A 26,445-nucleotide genomic window follows, 5' to 3' on the forward strand; every position below is an offset into this window, starting at 1 on the left:
ACTGACAAGCGCACCCGTCTGTCAGCTGAGAGTGCCGACCGGCTCACTTTGATAAAAATGAACCACCACTGGATAGAGCCTTCATTTTTGTGCCCACCTGTGTAAAGCACCCCAACATGAAACTCCATGTCTGTACTCAACCTCTCCAATTCCTCCGCATCCTCATACTCATCCACCATAAGCGTTGCACAATTCTGCTAATACTAGGCTCCCTCCAACATGATTTCCCCCAACTCTGCTGGTTAGAGGCTCCCTCCACCCTGATTTCCACCAACTCTGCTGGTTAGAGGCTCCCTCCACCCTGCTTTCCCACAACTCTGCTGGTTAGAGGCTCCTTCCACCATGAATTTGCCCAAACTGGGCTGTTTAGAGGCTCCCTCCACCATGAATTGGTCCAAACTGGGCTGGTTAGAGGCTCCCTCCACCATTAATTGGTCCAAACTGGGCTGGTTAGAGGCTCCCTCCACCATGAATTTGCCCAAACTGGGCTGTTTAGAGGCTCCCTCCACCATGAATTTGCCCAAACTGGGCTGTTTAGAGGCTCCCTCCACCATGAATTGGTCCAAACTGGGTTTTTTAGAGGCTCCCTCCACCATGAATTGGTCCAAACTGGGGTGGTTAGAGGCTCCCTCCACCATTAATTGGTCCAAACTGGGCTGGTTAGAGGCTCCCTCCACCATGAATTGGTCCAAACTGGGCTGGTTAGAGGCTCCCTCCACCATGAATTGGTCCAAACTGGGGTGGTTAGAGGCTCCCTCCACCATTAATTGGTCCAAACTGGGCTGGTTAGAGGCTCCCTCCACCATTAATTGGTCCAAACTGGGCTGGTTAGAGGCTCCCTCCACCATGAATTTGCCCAAACTGGGCTGTTTAGAGGCTCCCTCCACCATTAATTGGTCCAAACTGGGCTGGTTAGAGGCTCCCTCCACAATTAATTGGTCCAAACTGGGCTAATTAGAGGCTCCCTCCACCATGAATTGGTCCAAACTGGGTTTTTTAGAGGCTCCCTCCACCATGAATTTGCCCAAACTGGGCTGTTTAGAGGCTCCCTCCACCATGAATTGGTCCAAACTGGGCTGGTTAGAGGCTCCCTCCACCATGAATTTCCCAAAACTTGGCTGTTTAGAGGCTCCCTCCACCATTAATTGGTCCAAACTGGGCTGGTTAGAGGCTCCCTCCACCATGAATTGGTCCAAACTGGGGTTTTTAGAGGCTCCCTCCACCATGAATTGGTCCAAACTTGGCTGTTTAGAGGCTCCCTCCACCATGAATTGGTCCAAACTGGGGTGGTTAGAGGCTCCCTCCACCATTAATTGGTCCAAACTGGGCTGGTTAGAGGCTCCCTCCACCATTAATTGGTCCAAACTGGGCTGGTTAGAGGCTCCCTCCACCATGAATTTGCCCAAACTGGGCTGTTTAGAGGCTCCCTCCACCATGAATTTGCCCAAACTGGGCTGGTTAGAGGCTCCCTCCACCATGAATTGGTCCAAACGGGTTTTTAGAGGCTCCCTTCACCATGAATTGGTCCAAACTTGGCTGTTTAGAGGCTCCCTCCACCATGAATTGGTCCAAACTGGGGTGGTTAGAGGCTCCCTCCACCATTAATTGGTCCAAACTGGGCTAATTAGAGGCTCCCTCCACCATGAATTGGTCCAAACTGGGTTTTTTAGAGGCTCCCTCCACCATGAATTTGCCCAAACTGGGCTGTTTAGAGGCTCCCTCCACCATGAATTGGTCCAAACTGGGCTGGTTAGAGGCTCCCTCCACCATGAATTGGTCCAAACTGGGTTTTTTAGAGGCTCCCTCCACCATGAATTGGTCCAAACTGGGCTGGTTAGAGGCTCCCTCCACCATGAATTTCCCAAAACTTGGCTGTTTAGAGGCTCCCTCCACCATTAATTGGTCCAAACTGGGCTGGTTAGAGGCTCCCTCCACCATGAATTGGTCCAAACTGGGGTTTTTAGAGGCTCCCTCCACCATGAATTGGTCCAAACTTGGCTGTTTAGAGGCTCCCTCCACCATGAATTGGTCCAAACTGGGGTGGTTAGAGGCTCCCTCCACCATTAATTGGTCCAAACTGGGCTGGTTAGAGGCTCCCTCCACCATTAATTGGTCCAAACTGGGCTGGTTAGAGGCTCCCTCCACCATGAATTTGCCCAAACTGGGCTGTTTAGAGGCTCCCTCCACCATGAATTTGCCCAAACTGGGCTGGTTAGAGGCTCCCTCCACCATGAATTGGTCCAAACGGGTTTTTAGAGGCTCCCTTCACCATGAATTGGTCCAAACTTGGCTGTTTAGAGGCTCCCTCCACCATGAATTGGTCCAAACTGGGGTGGTTAGAGGCTCCCTCCACCATTAATTGGTCCAAACTGGGCTGGTTAGAGGCTCCCTCCACCATTAATTGGTCCAAACTGGGCTGGTTAGAGGCTCCCTCCACCATGAATTGGTCCAAACTGGGGTTTTTAGAGGCTCCCTCCACCATGAATTGGTCCAAACTTGGCTGTTTAGAGGCTCCCTCCACCATTAATTGGTCCAAACTGGGCTGGTTAGAGGCTCCCTCCACCATGAATTGGTCCAAACTGGGTTTTTTAGAGGCTCCCTCCACCATGAATTTGCCCAAACTGGGCTGTTTAGAGGCTCCCTCCACCATGAATTGGTCCAAACTGGGTTTTTTAGAGGCTCCCTCCACCATGAATTGGTCCAAACTGGGCTGGTTAGAGGCTCCCTCCACCATGAATTGGTCCAAACTGGGGTGGTTAGAGGCTCCCTCCACCATTAATTGGTCCAAACTGGGCTGGTTAGAGGCTCCCTCCACCATTAATTGGTCCAAACTGGGCTGGTTAGAGGCTCCCTCCACCATGAATTTGCCCAAACTGGGCTGTTTAGAGGCTCCCTCCACCATTAATTGGTCCAAACTGGGCTGGTTAGAGGCTCCCTCCACAATTAATTGGTCCAAACTGGGCTAATTAGAGGCTCCCTCCACCATGAATTGGTCCAAACTGGGTTTTTTAGAGGCTCCCTCCACCATGAATTTGCCCAAACTGGGCTGTTTAGAGGCTCCCTCCACCATGAATTGGTCCAAACTGGGCTGGTTAGAGGCTCCCTCCACCATGAATTTCCCAAAACTTGGCTGTTTAGAGGCTCCCTCCACCATTAATTGGTCCAAACTGGGCTGGTTAGAGGCTCCCTCCACCATGAATTGGTCCAAACTGGGCTGGTTAGAGGCTCCCTCCACCATTAATTGGTCCAAACTGGGCTGGTTAGAGGCTCCCTCCACCATGAATTTGCCCAAACTGGGCTGGTTAGAGGCTCCCTCCACCATGAATTGGTCCAAACTGGGTTTTTTAGAGGCTCCCTCCACCATGAATTTGCCCAAACTGGGCTGGTTAGAGGCTCCCTCCACCATGAATTGGTCCAAACTGGGCTGGTTAGAGGCTCCCTCCACCATGAATTTGCCCAAACTGGGCTGTTTAGAGGCTCCCTCCACCATTAATTGGTCCAAACTGGGCTGGTTAGAGGCTCCCTCCACCATGAATTTGCCCAAACTGGGCTGTTTAGAGGCTCCCTCCACCATGAATTGGTCCAAACTGGGTTTTTTAGAGGCTCCCTCCACCATGAATTGGTCCAAACTGGGCTGGTTAGAGGCTCCCTCCACCATGAATTTCCCAAAACTTGGCTGTTTAGAGGCTCCCTCCACCATGAATTGGTCCAAACTGGGCTGGTTAGAGGCTCCCTCCACCATGAATTTCCCAAAACTTGGCTGTTTAGAGGCTCCCTCCACCATGAATTGGTCCAAACTGGGCTGGTTAGAGGCTCCCTCCACCATTAATTGGTCCAAACTGGGCTGGTTAGAGGCTCCCTCCACCATGAATTGGTCCAAACTGGGTTTTTTAGAGGCTCCCTCCACCATGAATTTGCCCAAACTGGGCTGTTTAGAGGCTCCCTCCACCATGAATTGGTTCAAACTGGGCTGGTTAGAGGCTCCCTCCACCATTAATTGGTCCAAACTGGGCTGGTTAGAGGCTCCCTCCACCATTAATTGGTCCAAACTGGGCTGGTTAGAGGCTCCCTCCACCATGAATTTGCCCAAACTGGGCTGGTTAGAGGCTCCCTCCACCATGAATTGGTCCAAACTGGGTTTTTTAGAGGCTCCCTCCACCATGAATTTGCCCAAACTGGGCTGGTTAGAGGCTCCCTCCACCATGAATTGGTCCAAACTGGGTTTTTTAGAGGCTCCCTCCACCATGAATTTGCCCAAACTGGGCTGGTTAGAGGCTCCCTCCACCATGAATTGGTCCAAACTGGGGTTTTTAGAGGCTCCCTCCACCATGAATTTGCCCAAACTGGGGTGTTTAGAGGCTCCCTCCACCATGAATTTGCCCAAACTCTGCTGGTTAGAGGCTCAATCCACCCTGATTTTCAAAACAAATGTTGGTGCCAACCTCAACTTACTACAAGGGCCAAATTCACTGCTGGTGACAAGCTCTCCTCACTGCAAGTGCCAAATACACATGTTTCAAGGTGTTTTCCTACTGTCAGAGAGGTGGTATTGAGTGTGTAAAGTGTGTAGTTGTTAGGCTGTGATGTTGGGGTAATAGAGGGTCTTTGGTGTGTTAGATGCCCCCAGACATGCTTCCCCTGCTGTCCCAGTGTCATTCCAGAGGTGTTGGCATCATTTCCTGGGGTGTCATAGTGGACTTGGTGACCCTCCAGACACGGATTTGGGTTTCCCCCTTAACGAGTATCTGTTCCCCATAGACTATAATGGGGTTCGAAACCCGTTCGAACACACGAACATTGAGCGGCTGTTCGAATCGAATTTCGAACCTCGAACATTTTAGTGTTCGCTCATCTCTAATAAGCAGCATTTGGCTCATGCAATCTTTCCTGGCTATGCATAACACTGTTCTGTATTGGCTATATATATATATATATATATATATATATATATATATATATATTGTATTTTGCATCACATAGCCAGTGTACCTTAACATTTTCTAAAGGTCAAACTTGATCTCACACCTACTGTTATTGCCATTCAGTGAGGACGCATTGATATGGCAAGGTAATCTGTTACACCATGGGGAGGCATCTCTGGATAAGTCGTGGTCACGTGCATACAGTGTATTGCTGGACTTTTCAAGTCTTTTGATCTGCTAAGATATAGGGTCTCACTGTATCTTTTTACTATTATTACCATTAAAGGGGTATTCTAGTCACAATATGTTACCTCCTATCCACAAGAACGTTGGTAATGTGCATTGTTGCTCCATTCATTTCAATGGGAACCACTGAAGATAATTGAAGTACAACAATTGGCTATCTCCAGCAGTATCCATGTAAATGAATAGCAGTGAGCAGCCAATATCAGATCATCTCTGGGGGTGACTGCTTTACTCATTCTGTTGTTAAGGCTAAGGCCCCACATTGTAAAAATGCACCTTCTTGTTGCAGATATTTGTTGCGTTTTTCTTTAGCCAAAGCCAGGAGTGGATTGAGCAGAAGGGAGAGGTATAAGAACTTCCTATATATTTCCCATTCCTTTGTAGACATTCTTGGCTTTGGCTCAAAAAAACACAGTAAGGGTCCATTCACACGGAGTAACGTGCCGCGTGACCTGGCACGTATACGGTGTGTGAGTTTTTGAACGCCGTAAAAGCTCCCATTGATTTCAATGGGAGCCTGGATCGTATACACTGCGTTATTTTGCGGCCGTGATTTTGGGATGACAATATTGAGTATGATTTGAATCTATGAATTAATAAGACATATATTACATATGACTAAATTATCTCAAAACATCCCATGTAAATAGATGATAAATTGGAAATATTATAGTCTCGTTGATGTTTTTCCATACAAAATTATCTGTCGATCTGCAGCATGCCTTGACATTCATTTGAATACCATATTTTTCTGCAGGGTGTTAGTTGGTGTTAGAATACCGTATAAGTTGCACTGTACTTTACTTTGTTACAGAATCTAATGGCAAAATCCACATTGGTAGTTTGCAACATATCTGCCACATACTAATACAACTAAAATACCAAGTAATACAGAACATGAATGGAAATGTCATTTTGAATTTAGTGGCCCTAGTTGTAGATTTTTAGGATTATGTATAAGAGAAAAAGGTTTCATTAATTTTAAAGTCAATTATAAGGAAATCTCCACCAAGTTACTATGTCTCTTTAACCAGTTCTAAGTATTTCTATGGTTCCGACACCAGTAATTCTTAGCCAAATAAATACATATGTTGTGTGATAACCTTGTTACTTGTGTTTTAAGCAGCTTCTGCGCTCACAGCGATGCTGACAACTCCCCACTTAGCAAATCAGTAAGTTATTTCAACTCATCAGGATGAATTAGCCGAACTCAGCATGGTCTATCCATGGGCGCTCGACAGAACACGTATTATGGAGAGTCCTGATCAAGGTCTCAGTGTGGAATCTTACAATTACATCCCAATGTAAGAATATTTTGTCTGCAGATTCTGGAGTGTGCTTTGAAACTTTAGCTGTAAACAATTTCACAATTCTCAGGACGGAAGTAGTTTCCATGGGATTTAGGAAGAAACAGGGAAAACTGATCACTGAGACAGATTTATACATATGTTAAGTATTCTTACTACAGAGGACTGTTTGTAAGGCAAAATCAAACTAACTACAGCTTAATATTATGAAACGCACCTCATGAATTAAATATGTAAACATACAGTAAAGTATATAGAAAAAGTTCCTTTGCTCCAGCAATGTCTTCAGATGTACATAGTGTGTTCATCGCAAGACTGATACACAAAATAGTGGAGAATTCAAGGTCCCCGAATGACACAATAAGAAGCCCCATCTGGTGCAGCAGAAGACAAACATTTGGGGGTAGATTTGGAGCCAATTACTTGTAGGACCGGTTTCACATCTGCGCATGGGTTTCCATTCGGGGGTTTGCTTGGGAAACCTAGTCTACATAAAAAAGCAGTTACCTTAGGAAGCCCGCAGACCCCATAGACTATAATGGGGTCCATGTGGTTTCAGCTCGGTTTCCCCATGAAAAATGCAGAGAGAAAAGTGCTGCTTGCAGGACTTTTCTCTCTGCATTTTTCATGTGGAAAGGGGAACGGATTCCACAAATGCAGATGTGAAGCGGGCCTAAGACATTTTATAGGCTGATTCGTGATGTATATAGGTATTGATAACTTAGTCGTAAGATTTGTCATAAATATCAGATGAGAGGGGGTCAGACACCTAGCACCCCACAGATCAGCTCTTCTCAATAAGTCGGTCTGGTCACAGCACAGAAAGCAGAACTATGCTTCTGCCACATACTCTGTGTTACTTATGGTGCCAATGACTGCTAAGAAAAGCTGGATGTGATGGGGGTCAGACTCCCACTGATGTGATGTTGATGAGCCATCTCAAGAATAGGTCTTCAACATCTGTAAACATGAAAAACAATGTTACTGATATGTCTTGATATAAGCCCATATTCTTTCTACATTGAGACTAAGCCCCCATAATTATTTCATCTGGTGGTCCCAATGCAATGGGAGTACAAATGAAAGCCACTGACCTCAATGCAATTGTGACCAGTCACATTTATTGCCATGAAATACATTATTTGCATCATTTTACAGACATTCCTTCCATTTTTATGTTATATTGAAGAAAATGGGAGGATGGGTGAGATGGATGGAAACAATAATTTTTCTAGCAGTTGTCTTGTTGACTTTAGACTTAAAAATGATTGATGAAAATGTGGCGTCATCCTTTTGACTTTATCCCTTATATCAATAGAATGACTGATGAAAAAGCCAAGTACATGGCTACTTTAACATGTCAGACACATGGGGTTTACGGCTGTGCGATGGATGTGTTTTTAAGAGCTGTCTCATAGCTGCATTAAAAATTGATGAGAATCAGGCTATTCACATGAACAATTTTTGGACAGTCCATTGTAATGGGCCATCAGAAAATTGGACATGTCCTATTTTTCCCATTTTCATGCGTCCCTCAATAGACACCAATCTATGAGTGATTTGCAGGACTTGCTGGAAACCTTGGTAATAGTGACCATAATCTAATTATATTCTGTCTAAATTGTTAAAAAAACAAAGGTTGGGAGGGAAAAATTCTTCACTTTTGAAAAAGACCAATATTCCCAGGTTTAGGCCCCTTGCAGACGACCGTGGTGTGGGTCAGAGTGCTATCCGTGTTTTTTCTATGGGCCCGTACACACGACCGTGATTTTCGCCGTCCCGTGTGCGGGCCGACAGACCGATTTCTGTCCTATTTTGCTTCTGTTTCTCCTATTTATTTAAGGAAAGGAACCGCGGAAGCACGGCCATTGCACGAGCAGCACACAAGTGGGAGACATGTTGAAGTAAGTATATGGAAAAATACAGTATAACACACTGTTGAGAAATTAGAACATTTTTATGTATAATTCCCATTATATTTTATCATACTTTGTTGCCTAGAGTTCTGGAAAATGTAGTAAACTTCAGTCTTTGAAACTTGACTTAAATATGCTGAAATGAACATGATTTTTTCTAATGAATCTAAGTTCTTATACTCAGGTCTCATGTCCTTGTAAGATGATGACCACTATTAACAACACACAAACAGTAGACATTTCTTTATTAGTCTTGGGCTCCTTTAATCTTTGCATGAAATAAATGTTGGTTTCTAAAAGACTTGTAACTGTGCCATTGAGCGCTGCTGGGAAGTAGCCCTCTAACCTTTTGTTTTCTTATACATCTAAGTATGTTTGTTTCACTATTCTGCATTGCAGCTTCACACAGTATGTTAGGGATACATTATTTTATGACAAAACCAATGTAAAATAAATGTATCTCTACAGAGTATAACTGGATGCAGAAACCAAGTGCATTTCTGCCCTATGTTAGATCTAAATATCCATACTGTGTACATGCTAGCATAGATTAAAGACTATAGACACTTTTAACATGGAAGATATTATTTGCATGAAAGTAATTGCTCCTCTTGGGAAGTTCAAGTTGTAAAATATTCAGTTTATCTATAGTAAGTTGCAGTGGTCAGTGTAAATATACTGTAGCACTTACAAGGACCATACTGAAGGTGGAGTGGTGCTGTGCAGAAAGTAAAAGTGTTACATGGCAAGTACAAATAAATATTCTTCACCACCAACTCTGCCCAGCAAGCCACAAATGTCCTGTACCACCAAAAGTGTCTGTAAGTCCAAGTGTGATCAGTGAACTGCAAATGTCCTGTACGTGTGAATAGCAAACGGCAAATGTTCCATATAACCAATGAATGGCACACAAGTAGTGTTCTTCATTACCAATTGTGAACAGTAAAGAAGTGTTCTGTACGATCAAGTGTGACAAATATAACCACAAATATTCTGTGCCACCAAGGGGGATCAGCAAACAAGTGTTTTGCACCACTAAGTGTGATCTGCAAACAACAAACCACAACACCGAGACTGTATTACAACAACTATGAGCTACAGTCACACAACAGGGGTGGAAAGCAGCCGAAGGGCACTTGTTTTCACGGATTTGAGTGTATAGAGGGGTTTTGTGAAAAAAAGACGAAATAGGGCATGACTTATATTTTGGCAGTTTGTTACAACAGATTGTCATAATAACAGCCATGTGAATAGCGCCTATTCGCTTATATTGAATTTAATGCTGCCATGTGACATCTTTTAAAAAAAAATGGATGCCATTATTTACTCACTTATTCAGTCGTGTGAATATAGCTTTAGTGCATGGTGTCATTTATTGTGAACTCCAACTATTATGAATACTGTACCATTGAGGGTAAGTTCACAAATGCGCAGAAACTTGCCAGAAATCAGCGGAGAGAATAGGCTTGCACAGAAGACTTATCTCACCAACATTTTCAGCATGAAAGCAGTGGACACCTGCCAGGCTCCATTATAGCCAAAGGGGTCCATCAATGTCTGCCAGTAACCACTTTTTTTAGAGGTCCGGCTCTCCATTGTTCAGGTCCCGCTGTGAACTTGAACGACAGAAAGCCCAATGCAGATATGAACTAAAGATCGTGAAAGAGAATAAGGGTAAGTTCACACAGAGTTTTTTGGTCAGGATTTTGAGGCCATATCCCCCTCAAACAGGGGCTGGGTTGAGTTTAGGATTCCCTGTCTCTGTTGTCCCCTTCCTCCCTGGTTTCAGCAGCAGCACTGGGGAATTGCTCAACTGGCAATTCCATAACAACATATTTGTGTTTGAAACTGTCAATAATATGTATCACTGTCATATGTAAATAGTTTAAATAATTTACTCACCCATTATGTTTGTTATGATTTCTTAACCCTTACCCATCTGTTTTGTGTTGATGAGTCATTTTCCAGTGGTCACAGGCGAAGAAGACTGCTCCTTTCTACAGACATAGTGTAAGGGAATTGCAATAGGAGCAATTCCCCAGTAGTTGCTGGTGAATCCTGGGGGGAGGGCACAATAGACAGTGAGCCCTAAGCTGAATTCCCTCTACTGTCCCTTCCTGATTGCCAGTCCTATCCTAAGCAATAGGTGGCAACTGCTTGACAGGCCCTTCCTATATAAGTGACAACACAGAAGGAAAACAAGACAAACAACAACAAAGGGAGGTCACCTAGCTAAGGGTCCAGTAACAGTCGAGCAACGCAGTACAGAACGAAAATCCAAGAGAGTAGTCAAAGGGTAAGCCAGAGGTCAGAGGTAAGCAATACAATAGTAGCAGAAGAGGAGCTTAGCATGGACAAAGTCACAATAGTCAGCTCTTCTATGAGGGCAGATCTCCAGTATATAGGAAGGCTAGAATGAACTATTTGATGGTCAGAGGGAACAAGGTGCAGGAGATGGGTGTGATGGAAATTCAATTACAGAGATAGATACAGCAGTGTTCACACGGTGCAATGAAAAACACTAAGCAAGGAATCAAACTGAACACACCTCCTGCATCTCAGCATGCGAGCGGAGGGTGGCACAGAGACCCAAACGGGCAGAGATGTTACACAGTTATTATGCTTTTTCTCTATTTTTACGGCTGTAATGAATTTTGTTATATTTTTTGCAAACCTTATTTTTTTTTAATAATATTACATAAATAGTTTCAGTTTGCTATACCCCCAAGCACTAGAATACGATAGAAATACCACTGATAAATCTGATATAAAAGTCAGCAGGCACAGGGATTACGGAAAACGCAATAATAACAACAATAACAACTTTATTATAGCAAGAAAGATCTGTAAAGGTCCATTTTTTTTGTTGCAATTTTGAATAGGCTATACAGCTCCTGTCCTAAGATACCCTTTAGTCTAAGGCTCACCTCTAATAGGTATACACTGCTAAAAAAAACACTTCAGATAAAAGCTCAGCTTAAACACATTCCATTTTGTTTCACAGCGATTCTCATTGAGGTTTTGCTGTGTTCTCTCTGCATTTTTTTCTTCCCCTATCAAATATATAGGGAAAACACTTGCAATTCCTCAGCTAAAATGAACTTACTGCATCTTTCAAAAATCCAACCTTTGAAAATGCAGTTTTACCACAAATTAAATTTTTCGCAATTTGTGCATGTAATTAAGCAAAAACTAATTTACTTTGCTAGTACTGTAGAAAAAAAAAAAAAAAAAAACCCTGTTTTTTATTCATGCTGTGTTTTCATAGCACCCAAAAATGCTGCATTTCTGCAACATGGGACCCATGCTGTGAACATTACTTACAAAGTGAATGGGATTCTGGCTAATCCCATCCATACAGTGCAGAAAAAAAATATGCAGCAGAAATTTTTGTACATTTCTATAAATCACAGCACATCAATAATAATAATAATAATAATAATAATAATACTTGCAGAAACACCGGCATTTTCCGTATAGGTATAATAGAAGCAGAAAGTCCACAGAGGAAAACTCTGCTGATTCTCTGTGAAAAACGCTGCAACCCCACCCCCCACCCCCCCAAAAAAAACAAAAAAAAACTGATGTATTTGCATCACTGTCTTTTCCGCTGCATTTTTCAGCTGCAACTTACTACATGGGGCCTTAGCTTTAGATGTTTTTACAGTCTTGTTTTTTTCTAGCGTAATCTTCTTATCCTTGTGTGGGTTGTGATCACAAGATGCATTGTTTGCATTGCTTGTTTTTAAAAAAAATTGTAGTAATTTTATTTTTTTGTAATAACGTAACAAAGATTGCAATACAATATGACTCCAACACAGCCAAGTATGGAGTAAATCTTTCTTTCTCTTTAACCACTGTACACTTTAATTTCTCCTCCATTTCTCCTTGTTGTTATTTATACAATTCTTCTGGTTCTTGCAAACTCCTGTGTGATATATGATGAAAGTTACAACTACATGATCAGTAAGGGAGCCTTCACATGGAGTTTACGCTTGCTCATTCTGAACATAAAAATTGTTCAGAGTGAGCGGCGTAAAAAACAGATCCCATTGACTTGAATGTGTTCCGGCATATGCGCTCCCCATTGAAATCAATGGGAGGCTTTTTACCTATTGCTTTCAATGTGATACGCGTGTAGGTGCTAGGCGGTTTTTTAAAATATAATTCATGACCACATACCAAGAGGAAACGGATAAGGAAACTCCTCGAAAACACCTCAAAAAAACGCTTCAAATGGTAAAAAACACCTCAGGAAACTCCTCACGTGTTTTCCAGTCCGGTTTTGACAATGCCAAAACCCTGACCAAAAAACCATGTGTGAACTTAGCCTTAGGGTAAGTTCACATGGAGATTTTTGGTCAGGATTTTGAGGCCGTATCTGCCTCAAAATCCTGACCAAATAGACAGCTCCCATTGAAATCAATGGGATCCGCTCAGGAGTAAGCTGAGTTCACACAGAGTTTTTTGGTCAGGAATTTGGTCAGGAAACTGACTCAAATTCCTCCCCCTAAAAACACCTCATTATACAGTCCTACATGTGAACTCGGCTTACTCCTGAGCGGCTCCCATTGATTTCAAAGGGAGCCGTCTTTTTGGTCAGGAATTTGAGGCGGATACGACCTCAAAATCCTGACCAAAAATCTTCATGTGAACTTACCCTAAGGCTAAGTTCACACATGGTTTTTTAGTCATGGTTTTGACATTGTCATTGGGTTTTTTGGATCGGAACCTGAGGCGGAGGCCGTCTCAGGTTCTGGGCCAAAAATGGGTAGCCACGACTGAATGTGGTGCACTGCACGTACTCTGCTCCGGATTAGGCCCAATGAATGGGCCTAGTCAGGAGGAGGGAGTGTCTTCAGGGTGCTACGCAAGGCGAAACGGCCTGAAGAATGAGCATCTCGCTTCTTTTTCCAAGAGTCGGAACAATGGGAGCCGTCTTTTTGGTCAGGATTTTTAGACGGATATGGCCTCAAAATCCTGACCAAAAATCTCCGTGTGAACTTACCCTAAGTGTAAAATGGGGCTATGGAGGTAAAAAGGTAATAAGCGCGTATTAGAATTCGGTGTATTTTTTATATTTTAGAGCTGGTGGACTTGTTTAAGGTTAAGGCCCCACATTACAGAAATGCAGCTTTTTTTATTGCAGATTTTTGTTGTTTTTTTTAAACCAAAGATAGGAGTGGACTGAGGAAAAGTGAGAAGTATAAGCACTTCCTATATATTTCCATTCTTTTATAGCCATTCTTGGCTCAAAAAAATCAGCAAAAAAAAAGCTGCATTTCTGCAATGTGAGGCCTTAGTCTTATGTGGCGTTTTACAGTGATAGCAAAGTGGATGGGAATCTAGCAAATCCCATGCCCACTTTACATTAAAAACTGCGTGTGGGGACATCCGTGATTTCCAAAGCTGATGCGGTTTTGGAAATGGTAGTGTGTCAATTATACCTACGGAAACGCTGGTAGTTTCTCCATAGATATAATCGTAACAGAAAGTCCGCAGAGGAAAACTCAGCGAACTTTCTGTCTAAAACACTGTGGGAAGAATCGCGATGCGTTGCCACCACGATTTTTTTCTGCAGCACTTTATTGCTGCCCGACATCCCATGGGGCCTTAACCTGAAGGTGAATTTTAAGTCTAGTTAGTCTTTTGTGCAGCCAAAAACATAACTGTTATATTCAAGAATACATACACTATACACCATTGTTATAATCCATAACATAATGCAATAGTAAAGGATCTGATAAACAGTATATGGTATAAAATGTGTATGTCTGCACTAAGCCCAACCAACAAGACTTCTGTGCTACTGCCTGCAGACTTTTCCATGACATTTCCAGAATCATAGCTATACATGAAATTGCCGCATAACAATGAAACATTTTTTTTTTCTAATCAAGTCGAGCTAAAAGATTTGCCATCTGTATTTACAAGGGAAAGGCTTGCATCACAATTCAGATGAGCCTTGCACCAGATGGGCATGTTTTCAATGAATGCACTTATTCATGGATCTCTATTTCACATTCATTTTTAATTAGTTTCAATATAGCACCTACAATTCTCTAGTCAGTTTACTTTACTGATTTCTCTATTAAAGGGATTATATAATATGACAAACCGTTTACTGTATATACAGTTTGCAGCACATGCACTATAAAGATCTCCATAGGCCTCTTCAGGGACCAACTATAGGGCTAGAGATAAATCATGGAATATTGAATGCATTCATAGCAAGCCATATTAAATACAGCTTTAGAAGCCTTCATTAGCCATCATACATGAACATAGGCCAGTAATGAATGCTATGCGAGGATTGTAATAACAACTGGGTGAAGATTTTAGAAAAAATACTAAATGTACCTTTTGACATATGGTGTCCAAAAAACATTGTCGCTGACAAATGATCCATAAAACAAGCAAACGGCACCTAAAATCAATAGTGTATTGGCTATAGTGGAAGACCCTGACCCTCTCATCACAATAAAAGAGCTCTTAGCCAACCATTGACCACCTCAGCAGTTATTGGCTAAGCTGTATTTCCTGCATGTCTAGAGAGACCAGGTAGTAGAGAGCAGACATGGAAGGGATTTCAATCAAAGTAGCGGGTTTGATAGGTTAAGACTTTTTTTTATTTTGTTTTAACCCATTAATCTTTTCTAAAAAAAAATAAAATCTCATGAACTTATTGTTAAAGGGTAAAATTTTGGTGGCGAATTGTGGGGAAGTTAGCTTGGCAGAAGCATTGGTGCGGACCCAAATTGTCAAGACAGGGACACAAAATGTGCAGCAAACTGGTTTATTTAGAAAAAAAACCAGGAAAATAAATAAACCTTGACTTCAGGCACAAAAGCAGCAAAACAAAATACAGTCTAAGGGTGCATGCACACTACGTAACGCCGGGCGTGTATGAGAGCCGTACACGCCGGCGTTACAGCAGGGCTGCCGAACACTTCCCATTCACTTCAATGGGAGCGCTCGTAAACGCCGCTGTTACGAGCGCTCCCATTGAAGTGAATGGGAAGTGTTCGGCAGTCTGCTGTAATGCCGGCGTGTACGGCTCTCATACACGCCCGGCGTTACTCAGTGTGCATGCACCCTTAGGGGCCGTACACATGGAGTTAACGCGAGCGCATTTTAGCATAACACGCGTGTATAGAATACACGTGTAAAAATAACACTCCCATCTCCATTAGTGGCCCCTGCACACAGTATTATACCCCATAGTGGCCCCTGCATACAGTATTATGTTCCTTAGTGGCCCCTGCACACAGTATTATACCCAATAGTGGTCCCTGCACACAGTATTATCCCCCATAGTGTCTCCTGCACACAGTATTATGTCCCCATAGTGGCCCCTGCATACAGTATTATGTCCAGGATAGGCAAGTAAACAGGGCCCGTAACGGCCAATTTAAAAAAAAAAACAAAAATGCAGTGGTAGCGGCTGTCACCGGGCCCCCTAATGGCCCGGGCCCTGTGGCAGCCGCCTCCGTTGCCTCTATGGTAGTTACGCCCCTGGTTACAGGACAGAACCATACACCTGCTTTCACTTCATGGAACTGCACACAATACAAGAGCTGCAGTCTTTTATGGGTCAGTAAAGAGCCAAGGACCTACACCTGGGCTGAGGCCTACTCCAGATTTGCCCTGAACCACACATATGTGAGAAACCTGGGGCTGATATATCTGGACTCCAGTACTGTGCCTGTCACCTTCTCACAATATATTATGTATTGCCATGAAAACGAACCACTAAGCATGGGACTCTGCTGCAATTCCCAGCACAAAGGGTGAATAGGAGCTAATGTTCTGGAATATCCAAAAAATATAGCATAATATAGATGGAAATATCCCTTTAACACAATTTCTTACTAGCATTACTGAATAAGGACTTTCTGATGTTAAGATTTTTCATAAACAAGATACAAGATTATTCAGGCATATAGTAATTATCAAGACATCAAGTGTATATAATGCCATTACAATCAGAGGAGTAAGACGCAGAATGTTTCCTAGTCATGCACTACTACCAGTCCATGCCCTACGTTTATCTACAGTTCTGTATCCCAGGCACTGGGACATTGGCAGTCGTACACTGTATACTATCTGCAGATAGCAGACTCAGTGCTTTCAGGGCAGCATCCATGTTAAGCAGCTTTTCAGTTAAATAATTTAGCAGAATAACAAGAACAATTGAATTGTAATAGTCGCGTGGATGAGATGATCAACCCCAAGTCTAGGATGTAAACAGGAGACAACACTTAATTAGAAAGGCGATTTTACATAAATTCTTGTAGGAAAGATCACATAACCTGATACTTTACAATGAACATTCACCTTTGGTGAACTTTTGCTTCAGTACTATAGAATGTAATATATACATATTACATGAGCTGCTCCATTTCCAATTGGACTCATAAAAACTGAGTGTCTATGCCGTTACGGTTTTAATGTTTGGAACAATTCCTACTATATTCAGAGCTGTGACCCCCAATTGTAAAAAAAAAAAAAAAAAAAAAAAAAGTCAAATAAAATCTTGTGTACATGTAAATACCTTTATGTAATAATAAAGGAGAACAGGTGGGGAAATGGAATCACTCGCAGCTCCTCTCCAAGGGGCAGGTAACAGAATACAGGTGCCATCAAAAGAGTGAAGATTAGGGCTGTCATGTCCGTTACAACGACACAACAGCCGTTTCCTCTCTCCATTGACAGATTACAGGTGTCATAAATGGTGGCTGTCGTTTATTGGTATTGGGAGAAGCAACCATGTGAAATTTGATTTCCCTGCACCTGCGCTCTCCTATTACCTTATTACACTAGGCATGTATATTATAAATCATTCATTATATTATATTACCCTGTGTGTATCGGGGTGTAATAGAGCTGACAGGACTGCAAAATATATATACAAACACACACAAGTTGTGTATATCAATATATAACAGTGAAACTGATCTTTTAAAGTTTAGTGACCTCTGTGCATTGATCTCCCAGCACAGGACAGTGGCTGAGCTGGATGTGAGAGCAGAGTTGTCAGTCATGGTCAAGCCCCTCCCACATTCAGATGCTCAGCTTGTAAACATTGCAAATCGCAGCATGTCCGCGCTGCGATCTTTTCCGCAAAGTGGGGATGGGATTCGCATGAATCCCATCCACTTTGCCTGCACTGTACAATGCCGCAATTTTTCCCACAGCGTGTCCGCTAATTGCAGCGTTTACGTCCCGTGGGGCGCCGGCCTTATAGGGGGACAAACTACATAGTGGACAACTCCCCATAGATAAGGGGCAACATGGTGGCTCAGTGGTTAGCACTGCAGCCTTGCAGTGCTGGACTCCTGGGTTCAAATCCTGCAAGGAACAACATCTACAAGGAGTTTGTATGTTTTCCCCATGTTTGCGTGGATTTCCTCCCATTCTACATATGGGGCTCACAATCTACAAAAAGAAAAAAAAAAAAAACAACTCCCCATGGATGCTAGATGGAGACACTTGCAGTTACTCTAGGTATATGATGACATGTTGGTCCGATTTATGTTTTTGCTCTAGTACATTACACTTTTATCTATGTGTTCCCCCCACCCCTGTTAGAATATAAAATGTGAAAAAGTTTCCTAAAAACTTTATTTTTTTTATTATTTTTTTTTTTTAAATAAATCCATCCCTGTGGCATTCACATATATTTGGCAATCAGCTGTGCAAGATGAAATAGAAAAGCACAAAAGTGACCACAATGGTCATAAATATCCTGTAGAAGACATTCAGGCATCCCTTTTCATTAATCGTTCGGTTTATGGGACATAAATCTATTTAACTGGATACAAAATTCACACTTTCTAAAAAAGTGCTTTGGGACAATATTTAACAATAATGGTTATGTCTATCAGCATTACACATATCCCCCTTTTATGCCGTTTCGATGTACTGGGGACTGAGAGAGAATGAGAATATGTGATGCAGTGCAGTATATACACCCCACTTCACTTCACCCCTATTAATGCACCATCACTTTCTGCTCCACTGAGCTGTGCAGGATAAATCATTGCACTTGTCTAGTACAGTAGCTATGTAAAGTACAGGGCTTATTTATGGGATTCACCTTCCAGTAATCATTAACTCTAAGCTCTGATTTATGACTAACACTGGAGCTTCCTTAAGCTTCATTCAATCATTATCAATCACGGTCACAGCATATCAGTTCTGTATTAACCTAAACATTTCATTTCCTAAATCATCCCAGCAAGATCTAGTGGAATGATACTCTGTGCCATATGTTTATGAACTGGCGTATAATGGAAACTTCATACCCATTAACTTCAGCATGCTGCAATAAAATTCACTTTTTACATTCCTTGTCATCACGATTCCACCTTTAGATACAACTACCCAGTACGTGTATCATGTACAGAAATAGGAGACTTCCAGGATGGAGGGCTAAGAAAGTTTGTTAATCATATTCTCAGAGCTTTAAAGATGTCTCTGCATATATGGGTGACTCACTAGTGACAACTGCAGCCTGGCAGGATTGGACTCATGAGTCTCAGCAGTATTGGACTCAAGACCTAAACAACATCTGCAAAGTGTTGGGACTGTATGTCATCCCCATTTTGCATGGGCTTCTTCCAAATAATCCTCTTTTCTACTGCCCTCCAAAACATTAACTGTCTTGGTATGAAAATGACCCCAGACTGTGTGTGTTGTGGAGATAAGGAAAGTAGCTTGTGAGACCCTTAGGGATAACATTCACTGTGAGTGAATACAATCTGTATACAGCACCGCAGAATATGTTGGCACTATACTGTGTACACTACGGGTACAAAAACATGTTTAGTTTAACCAAGGACACAGAAAGTTACCCACAGAATGAATACTAAAGAGAGATGAATTACTGGCAAAGCAAGGTATGGAATAGTCTGACGTATATAGAAAATGTAGAGCAATAAATAAACTGGACACAAGAATAAGGAATACTCTATGAAATATATTTTGACATTGTAATGCAACCACACATTGCTTATGTGCAAAGTATAACTTTAAAAAGTTATGGGAACTTACAGTATGTGTGTGAGAAAAGTATCTGTCTAGTATATAAAAGCATTGCTATCACCCTTATATTCATCTAGACACATACATCTATATCTCATATTTAACTATACATCTCATGTATCTACCTGTCTTCTCATATCTGTCCAACTATCTGCCCATAGATATCTACTCACATGTATCTAGCTATATAGCTAATCATATAGGTCTATCTACTTCTATCTACCCATATGTATTGAATTATCAACCTGTCTATTTACATATACACTAATATCAATTTACTCATATCCACCTCTCTATATCATGTATATCTGCTTCTATCTATCTATTCATACCTATTTATCTAGTTATAACTATCTATGTATCTCCTTCTATCTGTCTATTTACTGGTATCTATTTATCTAGCCATAAATATCAATGTATTCCTATCAATCTATCTACTAATATATATATATATATATATATATATATATATATATATATATATATATATTTATTTATCTAGTCATAACTATCAATGCATCTCCTATCTATCTATCTATCTGTCTGTCTGTCTGTCTGTCTGTCTATCTATCTATCTATCTATCTATCTATCTATCTATCTATCTATCTATCTATCTATCTATCTATCTATCTATCTATCCAAGCATTGTGAGGGGTATTTCTTACCTATATTTCATGCCAGTTTGCTTGGCAGTGGACTCCTTGAGTGAGATGTGGTGCTGAGGAGTGAAAGTTCCCAGGCTCCGGGCTATGATGGCCACGGTCCTGAACCTTGCCCTGGCAGCATTGACCACGTTTGAGCCGCTGGAGTTCTGCTTGCTGTGCCTGTCGTCCCCATTCCGGCTCTTGAGGTTGTGCTCAGTGCAGGCTATGGAGACTTGCATGGCTTCTGCTGGACTCTCAGCGATCAGACAGGAGGATGTTCAGAGGCTCATAGATATCTTCTACTGGAAGCTGCCACAGATCAATGAGTGCAAGTGACAGGATTAGAGTTCAGGGGAGGGTGTCCTGTGTCCTTGGGATGCCAGCAGTAAGCTTCTGAGAAGTCAGGGAACCACCAGGCAGTGAGATTATTAGGTATTTCATTCCATCAAATCCCCCAGGACTAGGAAATTCAATCATAAGAGTCCTGTGCCTTCATAATCACCCCCTGTCCACTTTGGTGCCCTGGTGCAGTCTTAGGAAGAAATCAATGCAGGTGCATGTCAATATGTAGACCATGAGCTGAGGAGCAGACAGGATCCCAGAGCTGAGAGGAGCTGGAATCACATCAGGCTCCCTGAGGACAGGAGATCTCCATCTAGTTGAGGAGTGTGATGATGTGAGATGTGACAGGCAGGAGCCTTCCTTTCATGTGCTGCTGAGTGTGAAGCTAGCCCAGGCTCTGCTCTGCTCCAGCATGCAGCTACTGTAGTGAGAGGCAGATGGTGGCAGTGGCTCTTTAAGAACTGAGGAGCATGCTGGATTTCTTAGCAGCACATCATAAGGGAAATCTGGAGGTTGTAAGCAATTGCAGCACCACTAATTGGAGTGCACTATTAATGTGCAGGCTTCAAGCTCAGCTCAGCAAGTCCATTAAGATATACAACAGGGTACTCCTTAGTTCCCCCAAACTTACCTGCACCCATTAAATTCCAGCTTACCCTGACTTATAGGTAGTAGGCTGGAAGAAACAGCTTCATCATATCAGCACTGAGAGGGTGCACATCTCTGCATCCTAAGTACATGATGTGACAGTGCCCAACACATAAGGACAGGGTGATAAGGAGCAGAGCTTCAGCTGCCCATTGTCACACACTGAAGTGATGCAGGACTTGTGTCAGCTCTTTTCTACAGTACACAAGAGCCTCAATAGGTTTTAGTGAGACTGCAGAATCCAAACAGCAGATCCCTGTGCACACAGTCCAGTACTTCTGTGTGCCAATGTTTGAGCAGAAATGTCAGTAGTTGCAATGTACTGAAGTGATTTATATGCTTTATAGAGCAAGCTAATTACTTAGAGCCTCCAAAAACTCACACTGCACCAGAAGGGAGAAGTGGATTATGTTGTAGACAAGAACAGCAGCTTTCATGCAGCACTGCAGCAAGACCACCCCCACATGTTCAATTATAACTATTAGTCCCTGTACAGGGAGATGTTACCATTCACTTCCATATAAATCCTGTTAATATCGGTAAATTCTAGAATATTTAGTAAATAATACATTCAGCAATTTGTATGTGGAGTCTCCCTAGGGACACATGAGCAACAGAGGTTTAATGGCATTGATACTTACAAAAGAATTCTTTTATAACATTGTGTTGGAGAAATGTAAATGGTTGAAAATCTCAGACCCTGAAAATAGTTTACACATTGCTTTATTATAACAAATGTTGTATAATATACCGTATATACAGTATTGTGCTAAAGTTCTAGGCAGGTGTGGAAAAAATGCTATTAAGTAGGAATGCTACAAAAATAGAAATGGTAATAGTTTACTTTTGCAAAGTGAGTGAACCAAAGACAAATCTAAATCCCATCAATATTTGGTGTGATCTCCTTTCGCCTTCAAAACAGCATGAGTTCTTCTAGGTACACTTGCAGACAGTTTTGGAAGGAATTCAGCAGGGACGTTGTTACAAACCTCTTGGAGAATTAACCACAGATCTTCTATAGATGTAGGCTTACTGATAGAATGGATGATATTGAGATCAGGGCTCTGTGGGGGCGATATCATAGTTTCTTGGACTTCTCCTCCTTGATTATCTTGATTGAAAAAAATTTACTATTAACTCTTACATAGTAGATGAGGATGGATGAAGACATCAGTCCACCAAGTCCATCCTATAACCCTACAATCCCCTACAGCGTTGATCTAGAAGAAGGCAAAAAAAATCCCATGAGGCTCACGCCAATTACCCCATTTTAGGGGAAAAAATTCTTTCCCGACTCCAATCTGGCAGTCAGTATAAAACCCCTGGATCAATGTGTCCTTAATTTCTAGAATCCGACTCTTAGTAGAAACTCCTTTACTTTTGAAAGCATTATTACTTTGCAACATTTTTTTCCACACCTGCCTAAAAGTTTTGGGGTGAGATGTGAACTGTGCCAAAGGAAATGCATTCAGTAATCCTCAGAGGGGGCATCCTCTACAGCAGGGGTAGGGAACGTACGGCTCTCCAGCTGTTGCAAAACTACAACTCCCAGCATGCATACTGGCTCTGCTGTTCTGGGAACTCCCATGGAAGTGAATGGAGCATGCTGGGAGTTGTAGTTTCACAGCAGCTGGAGAACCGAAGGTTCCCTACCCCTGCTCTACAGTGAATATAACTGCAGGATATAAAGGCTAGGGCTACAGACAGACATTTAGTTGGCCCCATATTTTTCTTCAGCTTCAGGGACAATGCCAGAGTGATTTAACCTTAGCAGTCAATGGTGGCCATGGGACTTATGGTTACTATAGATGAAACCTCCTTTGTCCAAGGAAATTACATCACCACAGGCACAATAACAGACATAGCTAGTGAATACACACCACAAACAGGTATTAGTGGAGCGCAGAACAATTGGAAGTATAAGTTTGATAAAGGGAGCCTGTCGTCTCGTCATGAAAATACAGTCCAATTTGTAGGTAGGAAGTTATAGATCACAGGGAGCTGGGCAGAGTGATTTATAGTTTTGTAGGGTTTTGTAAGATGTTATAAACTTCAGTATAACCTATCCTTTATTCATTTATATCTTTGTATTGTCTCTGCTTATAGACAGTAAATAAGTCAGGCAGTCCCCCTCAAAGACTACCTACAGAGATAGCTGTCAGTCACTGATAGCACCACCTACCATACTGTTTTGAGGAATAGAAACAGCAAAGAGATAAATAAATGACAGGTTATACTGAATGTTTTCCCACAAGTTGATATATATTAATCTACTCAGCTGTTCCTGCTTTATAACTTGATGCCTGTATATTATACTGCATTTTCATGCTAACAGGTCACCTTTAAATGGTTCCTACATTTTCAGACAACACAGTCTAATTTAGTAGAGAATGTGATTCTGGACCAAAATGTAATGAACCTTTATTTAAAAATTATTGCTGTTGCACTAGGTGTCTCTTCTATTTGCTATTCATTGCCTGTTACTAGGGCAGGTCCATCTATAGATATCATTAAAAAAGCAAGATGGTTCTCTGTCAGTGCAGGTGGGAGGGGCTGGACTTTTTTAACACAGTGAATAGACAGAGGAGAATTCCACACAGCTTTACTGGCTTCTACACTGCATAGAAGTTTCTCACAAGTCAACATAATTTCTTACGCTAAGTTAGCCCCTGCACCTGGGTTTCCTTTCTTTGGGTCCGTTTGAAGACTCGAAATACATAAACCTAATCTTTTTAAAAAGCAGTTACCTGGGCAACGGTGGCTCAGTGGTTAGCACTGTAGCCTTGCAGTACTGGAGTCCTGGGTTTGAATCCCGCCAGGAACAACATCTGCAAGGAGTTTGTATGTTCTCCTTCTGCCCAGTTTCTGCGTGGAAAAGTCATGCTCAGTATTTTTTAAGCTGGCTCGAGGATGGAAACCCCAAACAGTATACAAGTGAAGGTGTGAACCTAGCCTTACAAGTGTGTATATTTATGACAAGATGCTTGTGTTATTGCTAATGAGATGTTAGTCAGAGACAGCAAGAAAGCAGTTTTCCTTATTGTGCTTAGATTTCTTTTCTTTTCTGAGCCAGGGATCTTTTCAGCTGCATCATAACCGGTATTTGTAGTCCAGTGTCTCTGGATCTCCTATATTATCGTATCTTGGTCTTTTCTAAGATATTTCTTTGCTATTGTATGGTTGAGAACTACATGTAATGAATCCAGTTACTTCGATTAGTAGTTATAATAGAAAGGTCGGGGGGGGGCACCTCCTTATTGTACACACCCCTGCTTTAGACAGAAATGCAAAACGTTCTGCAGCCTTAAAGTCCTAAGTACAAGAAAAACAGATAGGAAACCATGTATGGAGGCTTATACAAGTCATAGAACAGACTGTCCAGCATGACCCTGCTGGTATTTCAACTTCTGATGAAAAGTCAGGTATCCTTTAATAAGCTATGATTCTATTTTATGTTTATTAGAGATTCTAGGAAGGGAGGTGATGACAAAAAAAATAACCATTTATTTAGTGTAAATAATAACATAAGGGTAAAAACAAATCTACATATTTATATGATTTTCAATGGTTTAGCCCTTTAAGCAAACATAACTTGTTGAGATAGGGCTCAAGAGCAGATTGATCCATCCCTTATATGAATGGTTGGAGTAAGACATGAGTAGGAATCCTCAAGTTAAAGGTAAATGGTAAACTAACCCAAGAATGATCACAATAAGGTGGGAGCAAATATATACCAAATCCCCCTGTTCTAGTGCATAGAGATATGGTAGTGTTACCCACCCTTCAAAACTATATAAAGTACTTATACACAATGTGCTAAAATGCATGCACACAGGAAAGGATATGTAAACCTCATTACATTTCCCCACACTTGGTGGAATACAGTCATATTATTGAAAGGCAAATGTATCTACTGGCTAAGTTTTTTCTATGGCATATTTTGAGCTGGTGTTCATGAGGTTAAGTATTGTACATTGCACACTGACCCATGCCTCTCATTTCCAGATATAACTATAGAACTATATGTAATTGTGGTGTAAAAGGATCTTTGGTACAATTAAAATAAAGCTTCCTATTAAGAGCCAGTATAACTTCATACTGATAGTGCCATAATGTAGTTGCTTGGTTTCCATTGATCTTGTAGGAACTGTAACATCTCTATGTATTGTGATAGCAAGATCTTTAATACAACAGAACATAGCTATGTATTACATGTATGGAGCACAGTATATAGTACAATAGGAAGCCCTGAATGTTCAGTCTTATAGCTGGATATAGCACAGTATATATATATATATATATATATATATATATATATATATATATATACAGTATATATATATATATATATATATATATATATATATATATATATATAAAAGTTTGGACTCACCTTCTCATTCATAGAGTGTACTGTATTTTCATGACTATAAAAATTGTAGATTCACACTGAAGGCATCAAAACTATGAATTAACACATGTGGAATTATATACTTAACAAAAAAGTGTGAAGCAACTGAAAATCGGTCTTATATTCTGGGTTCTTCAGAGTAGCCACCTTTTGCATTGATTCCTGATTTGCACACTCTTGGCAGTCTCTTGATGAGCTTCAAGAAGTAGTCACCGGAAATGGTTTTCACTTCACAGGTGTGTCCTGTCAGGTTTAATAAGTGGGATTTCTTGCCTTATAAATGGGGTTGGGACCATCAGTTGTGTTGTGCAGAAGTCAGGTGGATACACTGCTGATAGTCCTACTGAATAGACTGTTAGAATTTGTATTATGGCAAGAAAAAAGCAGCTAAGTAAAGAAAAACGAGTGGCCATCATTACTTTAAGAAATGAAGGCCAGTCAGTCCAAAAAATTGGCAAAACTTTGAAAGTGTCCCCAAGTGCAGTTGAAAAAACTATCAAAGAAACTGGCTGACATGAGGACCACCCCAGGAAAGGAAGACCAAGAGTCACCTCTGCTGCAGAGGATAAGTTCATCCGAGTCACCAGCCTCAGTAATCGCAGGTTAACAGCAGCTCAGATTAGAGACCAGGTCAATGCAACACACAGTTCTAGCAGCAGACACATCTCTACAACAACTGTTAAGAGGAGACTTTGTGCAGCAGGCCTTCATGGTAAAATAGCTGCTAGAAAACCACTGTTAAGGACAGGCAACAAGCAGAAGAGACTTGTTTGGGCTAAAGAACACAAGGAATTGACATTAGACCAGTGGAAATCTGTGCTTTGGTCTGATGAGTCCAAATTTGAGATCTTTGGTTCTAATCACCCTGTCTTTGTGCGACGCAGAAAAGATGAACGGATGGACTCTACATGCCTGGTTCCCACCATGAAACATGGAGGAGGAGCTGTGATGGTGTGGGGGTG

The 26,445-nt window shown here is 41.7% G+C and overlaps 1 protein-coding gene across 3 annotated transcripts in view; it reads right to left on the reverse strand.

Moving 5' to 3' along the window:
- KCNAB1 (potassium voltage-gated channel subfamily A regulatory beta subunit 1) overlaps window positions 1–26,445 on the reverse strand; it is a 266,191-nt gene that overhangs the window by 164,576 nt on the left and 75,170 nt on the right. The window contains exon 1 of one of the 3 annotated variants that reach the window (XM_075268761.1): window positions 20,104–21,216. The exons of the other annotated variants lie outside the window; for them this stretch is intronic. Within the exon in view, the coding sequence (XP_075124862.1) occupies window positions 20,104–20,321 (218 nt within the window). The 5' untranslated portion in view covers window positions 20,322–21,216. Of the gene's footprint in view, window positions 1–20,103; window positions 21,217–26,445 lie in introns of those variants that run through there. 3 annotated transcript variants of the gene reach the window in all.

Source organism: Leptodactylus fuscus, chromosome 3, assembly GCF_031893055.1.
Source record: "Leptodactylus fuscus isolate aLepFus1 chromosome 3, aLepFus1.hap2, whole genome shotgun sequence".
NCBI lineage: Eukaryota > Metazoa > Chordata > Amphibia > Anura > Leptodactylidae > Leptodactylus > Leptodactylus fuscus.